The sequence below is a fragment of the Erithacus rubecula genome, assembly GCF_903797595.1.
Source record: "Erithacus rubecula genome assembly, chromosome: 1".
NCBI lineage: Eukaryota > Metazoa > Chordata > Aves > Passeriformes > Muscicapidae > Erithacus > Erithacus rubecula.
Window position 1 is genome coordinate 42,665,761 of NC_136658.1, and position 9,060 is coordinate 42,674,820.

The 9,060-nt window shown below is 43.7% G+C and overlaps 1 protein-coding gene across 2 annotated transcripts in view; it reads right to left on the reverse strand.

Moving 5' to 3' along the window:
* LATS2 (large tumor suppressor kinase 2) overlaps positions 1–8,573 on the reverse strand; it is a 47,842-nt gene extending 39,269 nt beyond the window's left edge. Inside the window, exons 1-2 of one of the 2 annotated variants that reach the window (XM_079303127.1) lie at positions 8,396–8,573; positions 3,736–4,261 (exon numbers count right to left, since the gene is read on the reverse strand). In XM_079303127.1, coding sequence (XP_079159253.1) covers positions 3,736–4,074 — 339 coding nt within the window. In that variant the 5' untranslated portion in view covers positions 4,075–4,261; positions 8,396–8,573. Of the gene's footprint in view, positions 1–3,735; positions 4,312–8,395 lie in introns of both variants that reach the window. The other variant, XM_079303126.1, reaches the window with a different exon arrangement.
* Between the last annotated feature and the right edge of the window lie 487 nt (positions 8,574–9,060).

Sequence of the window (9,060 nt, forward strand, 5' to 3'; positions counted from 1 at the left end):
TTACCACCACACCCCAAACGCCATTCAGTTGCCCCAGGTGATTCCAGTGGTTTTCCAGCCCACAGGACAGACGCTCCATACTCTGGTCCCCCATAGATCGACTGCAAGTTACACTTCCAAGCCCAAGGACTTTTATTTACTAAAGAATGGCATGTTAAGTGTGCTTTTGGCTTCAAGCTTTTACAACGAAAAAGGTCTGGTCTTTAGCAGTCATGTTCTGTGAGTTTCAAAACTATTTAGGCTGCACTAATTATTTTTGATTGAAACTCACTAAATAATTACTGTTGAAAAGATGACTTAAGCAAACAACAGACAAGTTGCTCCATTTGTTTCAGAAAAACAATGACTAATTATGAGTGTTATTTTGTTTTTTCTCTCTTAAAAAAAAAAGATGTAATCGTGGCTTCTTTCAGGTCAACAGTGAAGACCCTATTAAGTTTAGGGGATCAGATTTCACTATGAAACCATAAACTACACAATGGCTGAAATATAAATATTTCTGGAAGAAAAATGGTAATTTAAAATAATACTGGCAACTTCTTAAACAACTATAAAAAAAAAGTCAGTTTTCACATGTAAAACCTATGATGACTGCAACCAAAAGACGTAAGAATCTGATATTTACTTCATGAATTACACTGCATTCCATATACTTGTTAAGTCTACCAGTTGGTTGATAATGAACTTCCTGGCTGTGTGGGACTTTGATAGAGCAGAAGTAAAGTAATAAAATGTATGTTTACTTTTTATTTAATAAAACCAATTTCAGTTTCATCTTAGAACTTAAGAATAATTTTTGGCACAATAGGGAGCTACAAACCCCAATAAGCAACATCTTTTGTAGGATGTGAAATGGTTGTTGTTAAAACCTATCCATGCTACAGGTATGACAGATGAGCAGAGCTAATAAGAGTATTAAATAGAAGTAGCTTTTCCCTAGTCTCTAAAATTATTTTCCTTTTCAATTTTCACTACTTCCCTTCACCCTTCCAAAAATCCTTATTGTGGCCTAATAAACAGACTGAAGAAGAACCCTGATCCTTGCATGGTGTCCACCACATTCCTCACAAGGTTAGTGTTAAATTTTCAGTGTTCTATCCAGAACAACAAAAAGCATCAGCCCAAATCCAGCCAGAAAATGGTGTTCCCACAAGATCAAACTGAGTGTTATAGCCCTCTAGTCCTTCTTCACAGCTTCCTAGAATGCTCATAATTAGAGCTTCTTATGACAAACTGACAGACACTTCAGGATGCTTGCAGTTGATTTGTGTGACCATGAAGCAGGATCAGGAGGGGTAAGACTCTATTTTGCAGGCTTCCTCTGGTGGAAAGCTCAAGTAGAACATTAGCTGTTCATGGACTGAAACCCTTAACCTCAAAACTAAACCTCAAAAAGCCAGGCTGCTCCTGGCTTTTGAAAGGGCAAGGTTGGGTGTGTGTGCCCATTTACCAACCTCACACGAGCACTGGGTTGAGAGGTAAATAAAAACATCCCCAAAGAAATGAAGCTGCCTTCACTTCTCTGTTAAATCAGACATCTGTTGGCTGACTACAGGACTACAGAAGATGTCCACATGTTAGGCATTTAAAGGCTTTGATTCACAAGCAGGAACGGGGTAGCTTGGGACCACTGATTTACAACACATCATGAAATGAAACAGTTCAGCATCTGATTCAAAACAGCTCTGGCACTAGGGGGAAGACAAGAATCTAGAGGTACTAATCAAGTCTGTCACTCTCCATCATGCCATCTCCAAGGTCAGATACCATTCACATCATGTCAAGAAGCTCCACTTATTCACAACCCTTCAGGACAGTGAATCTTCATGTGGTCTGGACTCACACTAGGAAGCTCAGCATTTTTATTCACAGGATTCCAGTCTTGAAACCTCTGTTTGGACTCTAGCCAAATCTGATCCTAGTTATGCCTAGACCTGAGTGCCAAACACACCTAAAGAATAGGCCCAATAATGCCATTGGCAGGCAATAACTCACAGCTAGGGAGAAACAACAAATGGGAATATGGAAGGATTGCAGTCAATGAGGAGGGGCAAAAAAAAGCCCAACCAACCAAAAATGTGAGCAAAATTTAAGGACCAAAAATTTCCACATCCAAGTTACAACTGAGTTCAAGAAGCAAAAATACCATTGTACGAACATTCAAGTCAAAATAGCTCAATATATTAAAAAGAAAATTACATATACACTTCATTACACTGCTTTGAATACCAAGACATTTTAACAGGTGTTGAGGTATTTCTGTGTTATACATTGGGTTAACATTACCATGCTGTAGTGTGCTCAAAGTGCTTTCCAAGATTTCATTCCAACAAGCCAAGTTCTGTGTGTGAACGATTTGTCCCTGTAACATACCAAATGTGCATTTCCAATCCAGAATCCAGCTGTGCTCATTTAACCTTGGCTCATATGCACAGGGAGTGTTCCCATCCTAAACAGCTAGGGAAATTTACAGGCTAGAGTTCTAAAAAACACTGTTTTCATGGCGTACTAGAGATCAGAGAAAATTCTTGGTTCCTCCAGTTAAATAATCCAGTACAGCATCTTGGGTCACTGGACTATGAAGTGTTGAATTGTTCTGCAGCACTTCTTATTAGATATGCAATCTACTCTAGCTCTGGTTATCTTGTATAGCATAAACTATTTGGCAAAGAAACAGCACTAATTAATATTTATATAGCTCCAGGGAAATGCATATGGTTGTACTGTTTATAATAATGCTTGATGTTAGTTTTGTTATACAGAATCAGAATATAGTCTAGGTAAGTCAAGAGGCATTCTGCCATGAGTGAATGGGGGCTAAGTTCTGAAATCAAAAAGATGCCTCTGAAAGCACTTTGGTTTTAAATCTCTCCAACTTGTATCAAGGACTATAAATTGAAATGTTTCAGCTTGTCAGTAACTGTTATTCAATCACATGGGGGAAAAAAAGTGTTCTTACAACACTCAGAATCTGAACCCAAACCAGAACTTTTTCTCTAAAAAGCAAAATTTTGAACTACTCCTGGACAGATGTGAAAGTTGACACCAACACTGGAAGCACAAGCAAGACAAATGCAGCTCAAACACAAAAAGACTGTGTTCTGCACCATGTGAAAGGTCTTTGAATTAAGAATATATTCTAGCACCAATTCCAGGATGACAAAAAAAACCATCTCTATATCAAGTCTCTGATCTGAGCAGTGCTACCACCTTTTAATAGAAGCAGAGAAAGAAAAGGTGTGAACAGAATCACTGCAGTCAGCTGAACATCCATTCAAGCCATCCTGCTTCTGGCCAACAGCAAGATTCTTCAAATACCAGATATTGTGTCTATCATTTCTTACAGTTATTTCTGACAGTGAGCTGGGCTTAGATGTGCTAGACAAAATTCTACCCTATTACTCACAACTAAGGCTTGTTACTAAGCATCGCAGGGAAGATGAAGAAACAAAAAAGAAAAAAACAGAAAGAAAAGACAAGCTACCCTGTTCAGTCTTATATATCAACTGAGGAAATCACAGAGGAATCCTAGAGGCCACCATGATGGTCTTTAGCATAAATGAACCCCACACCAGGCACATCTGTCCCCAGTAAGTCCACCTACTCTGCTGCTCATACAGCAATATGACTGCCAGAAGAATAATTTTGACAGACACCACCAAAATCCTTTCTTCAGCCCAGAGCATAAACTTGTTCTGACAGCAGTGCCAATTCCCCCTCCCAGCTCATACATACCTGATCACAACCTGCATTCACCAGCTCCTGGAGCATCTGCCTGTTGACTTCCACGGCTGCTGTGGTGCTTGACTCATTAGCAAAGGGCAGCAGAGAGTATCTGATTTCTCGCAGAGCTTTCTGATACGGTCCAAACTTGGGCGTTTGTCTCATCTGCTGCTGTCTTGCAGCATCCTTCCCTATTAAAATCTTAGGGTCCAGAGAATTTTCACTGCCTGCTCCAATTGGCAGTCCCTGACCTGAAGACTTGGATGGCTGCTTTAAACCTTCTCGAATCTCTTGCAATCTTTGTCTGCCGTTTCCAGAATACGTCGTAGCAGGAAAAGTCTTTGGCCTCATTGTTGATCCAGTTTTTTCTGAGCATAAATACAGCTTTATTCTTTGTTTCTTTTAAATTATTTCCAAAAAGTGTCACTTGATGGTATCAATTTCTTGTAAACATAATCCTTCAAAGAGAAGAAGAAAAGGCAAAATTCTCAAGAGATTTCTGCCGATGTTTTACTTCAGCTCACAATCTTCACATTCCCTATGGAAAATGAAAATCTGTGTAATCATCATTTTTCAGACTGACAGTGTCTGAAACAAAAGAAAATAAAAAGTACATTCAATTAGGTTGATATTGTAAATGTCTCTGAAGGGACAGCATAACAATTAAACAAGTGAAAATGAATCAGTTTAATCTCTTAAGCTGTCACAGCTGGACACCCTTTAATGATTTTCACTTTATCTGTTTCTAACAGGATTCTAGAAGGTTTTCTCAACATAATCAATAAATGACTCATTTTTCTTTTAAGTTTAATTTTCAAAACTAAATAAAATAAAACTCCTAAAAACTAAGTTAAAAACTCATTTAAAATTTTTCAGTACCTAATTGTGGCAAATTTCCTCCTCAATTGCATAACCAAATTCTGGACAAGTCTATCGTATTTCATAAATAGGGAAGAGTATGCTTATGAAATGTTTTTCTCCCATTTAAGATTTTGTTTGTTTTACACGAGCTGAGCACAGCTTCAGAAGTTTATGAAAAAGATTAATAAATGGAAATTTTGATTACTCTAACCATAGCAACTTTAGTATTTCAATAAAAAAGTGAATAATAGAAAGACAAGGTATTTTGCTTTTCCATGCAAATAACTAAGCAAAGCCTGAAGGTAACAGTTCTCACCAGAACTGGAAGGAAGGGGGTGGGGGGGAAGAAGAGAGGAAAGGGTCTATGATATTTCATTAGCTGTGCCTTATAGGGAAGAAAGGGAAAAGAGGGATAAACAGAGCTACAAAGTAAGAGCAGAAGATGAAGGACCAGATCACATAGCATCCTAACACAGAAAAAGAAGACTTTGAGACAGGTTTATGTTCTCTACTGCATGTCAGGTCTTCTGACATGCAGCAGAGAACACCTATGCAGCACAGCTGAGCTACTGTACAACCTGTGACCTCCATGCAGCATGAAGTTACAACAAGAATCCTACCTTAACTAAATCTTTATGCACCACCATAATACAAACGTGAAATAATGGTGTGTTTGGAACAGGATTAAAAAGACAGCCTAATCAGAAATGCAACCTAGGTATTGATGCTGGTTATGCAAGTTGGCTTCTTCTGCTGCCATCTGCACTTACAAAGTGACCTCTGAATGGTGCTCCAGCAACCTTGCTGGTAAGGGAAGAATTCCATTCAGTTGTTTGCAAATACAGAGGATGGCAACACACTGTATATTTCTCGCTGGCACTCAGAAGTCAACTAGTTTTTTTTAAAGGTGCTTCACTTCAGATCATAGGACATTTATCACTGAAAAGGGTGTTTCTGTAAGTATTGTTCTTTATCTTCCCATGCTCTTACTAAAACCTCTTTTTGTTGTGATAGCTGTAGCATTTCCCAAAACAAGCGCAACCATTTCCATGCATTCACCATCACTTCTCACTGCCAAACAAAAAACAGCTTACTGCTGTGAAGCACAACAGAATTGGGACATATTCACCTCTGAAACCCACCACCACTTCCTCATCAGGACAAAGTCCACTTCAAGTTTTCAGACCAAGGTCTGAAATGCAACAGTGCAGTCAGACCCCAGACTCTTCTATTATGATTCACCAGTCTGAAATGCAGGAGCACAGAGTAATCACTTGAGATTAACCCAAGTAAATATTTTTTGTTAGGATTTAAATGCTCCATTAACTAAAAAACACCTATATGTGTTTGAGGTCTTGAGACCCTCCATTCGGTGCTCTCCATGAATACCTGCAACACAAACTCACAGAGAAGTGACAGTGACATTTGCCAATTGTTTTAAAGGAAGTGCTAAAGCTGTTGGTCCAGATTTTGATGTTTCCACAAGCTAGCTATTGGTCAGCAACACATCAAGCTTTCATTGTCCCAAGTGAAAACAAAGCAACTGCAGGATCTCAAGAACAGATTTTTTCCTACTTGGACAGAATATAGCAAAAGATAATACACAGACTTGGTAAAAAATAAAACACAATTGTATTGCAGCCTTCTTTGGATTACATCATAACTAGCTAGTGTTCAGAAGATACAGAGCAATTAATTGGTCTATAATTGTCTTTCTTTTCCTGACAGCAGCAGGCACCATATGGCTTGGTTTAGGCATCTGGGTTGTTCTTCCTTTCCAGTCCCTGTGCCAATCCTCAGGCCTGGGATGCACTGGGAAAGCTCACAAGCCCCCCATCTTTTTGCAGCAGAAGACTGCTTTCCCACTTACACACATGCTTCATATAAAGAACTTTTGTGACCTTTAGTCTAAGCTCAAGTCTAATAATGCTAGGTCAATCCAGCTGGCAACTTCCTCAGCTTACATTTACAATATTGCTTAAACCAGAAAGAAATGTTGCTCATTTAGACAGTATGGATGAGAGCAGCAACAGCAGTAAGTATTGGAGCTAACTGCAAACCTGTTTCGAATTTGCAGGGTTTTTTTAACTAAATATTTAAGATAACAAAAAAATGGAACAACAAATATTACAGATTATTTACAAGGAAAGACAAGCTGCTGGCTTTTTTTATATCTTCCTGTGATTTTTCAGAAAAAAAATTAAATGGTTGTATGCTTTGAAAGATATGCAGTGTGTCTCATTGTGTCTAAGCATTTCCAACTGTACATCTGGATTTGGATAATTTCAAATCCTTCTAATCTGCACCCTGCCTGCAGCATGAATGTATCAATAGCCTTCCTGCTATCAGAAGAAATTATTTTTGAGTTGTTGACTACTCTGACTAAGCAGCCCTAAGACATTTTCCAAAATGTTATATGCTCTGTATTAATTTGAAGCTTGTCCATTAACCTGAAGATATGACACTTCAAGCAGGTGCAGCATCACTTCACTTACATCAAGTTAAACAATTTTTGAGTAACTGATTATTTTGTTTCATTTGAGAAATACCAACAGCTGCTTTGTCAACCAATCATTGACACACTGGAATTATATGCTGCTGTCCCAGCAGCACTATCTATTCACTCTCCTGCTTCCTCCTTCTCCAACAGGCTGCGTGTGCTAGTGGCTCTGTGGAGATGGGACACAGACAAGAAACTAAAGCTCACCCGAGCTGGTGAGATGTTTCCTTGCAACTATGCAGGCACTGGAGTGAGCTGAACTTGAAATCACTGCAGTATAGGAAGGTGTAAAGTTTTAAGAAACTGCTACAACTTCCTTCCCTCACTCAATTTACAGATATCGCTTTAGGGGCTTTTTTGAAACACCAATTCAAGGACTGTTCACTTCGTATTGGAGGTCTGCGATGGGGGGGAAGCGTTTCAGGAATTTCATTATTATACAAACCGTGTTTCTCTTTATAAGCGGGCACATTGTGAAAGTGAAGAAAAGTGGAAAGGGGATTTTCCCTAAAACGATTCCGCCACTCCTCCTGCTAACAGGACTGTCCAAAAGTGACTCTGCGCCCGTGTGCCACTGCCAGCCACAAGCACTGGCCCAGCGCAGGGCTGTGGGAAGCAGCTCACCTTCCCCCTCCAGAGCACCCGGCAAGGACTGACCGCAAAGCCCGGACACTCCAAACGAGCCCTGTTTGCGTCACCGCGCCAGTGCCTTTCCCGGGGAAAGGGGTATTTCAACACGCACACCGCTCACGAGGCAGCGGAGAGGGTGGCGAGCGCTGGGTTTTGGCAGTGACCTTCAGCTGACGGAGCAGCGGGGCCCCGCTGCAGCCAGACGGGACCCGCGGGCTCTGGATGTCCCCGGCAGCTCCCCGGGGCCTCGCTCCCTGCGACACCCGCCCCGCCGCGGCTGCCCGCGCCCCGTTCCGCCGGGAGCCCCTTCTCCCCCCACTCCTTCCGTGGGCAGAAAGCTCCCAAAATAAACTCCGGCAATTAATTAGCAGCTCCGGCCAGCTGGGGCAGAGGCCTCGGACAGGCGGACCCCCGCCCCGCTCCGCCGGGGCTGCGCTGCGCTGTCACACGAGTGTCCGGAAAATGTCGGAGCCTGCGGGCAGGGCGCCCAGGCTGCCCCCACGAGGGGACTCACACACGGGACGCTCGCTCCCGCTTCGAGGACCGACCCACCTCCGCTCACCCGCACCCCCCGCTTGCCCGCAGGACTTTCCCTGCCGCGCAGAGCAGTTTTGGGGGATGGGGAGCGCTCCCAGCCGGGGCTGAGGGGGAGCCCGCGCCCCCCGCAGCCGCTCCGCTCACCTCCGCGGGGCGTCCGGCGCCGCCGCTCGCCCTCCGGGGGTCGGCGAGGCGCGGCTCAGAGGCGGCGGCGGCCGCGGCGGCGCGGGCCGCTCTCCATCTTCCCCCTTGGCCGTCCCGGGCACCGAGTGCGGGGCGCAGTCGGGACATTCGCTACATTGTTGGCATTCCATTCGCGCCACGTGACCCCGCGGCGCCCGCGTCATTCCACTCCCCTCCCGGCGCATTCCAGCGGGGGGAGGGGCTTCCAGGGCGGGAAGGGCCGGGAAGGGCCGGGAAGAGCCGGCGCACCCTCAGGGAGCGAGGCGGCGGGGCCGCCTGCCTTCCGCCCGCCGGACCCGCGGGGCTCCCGTCCCGAGGTTCGCTTACAGCAGTGAGAAGTGACGCTTCTTCCCCTCACAAAACCCACTCCGCGCCACAGCAGCTCCTCGCTGGGCTCTGGCGGGACAGCGGTGGCACTGCCGCCACTTGTTGAGGCGAGACGGGCTGGGCTACAAATATGGAATGCCTTGGGCTGGAAGGGACTTAAAAAGCCATCTAGTTTCAACGCCCTGCCTGTGGAGGGCACCTTCCACTAAACGAGGTTTCTTAGAGCCCCATCCAACCTGGCCTTGGACACTCCCAGGGATGAGACATCCACAGCTTCTCTGGGAAAGCCTGATGGCTTG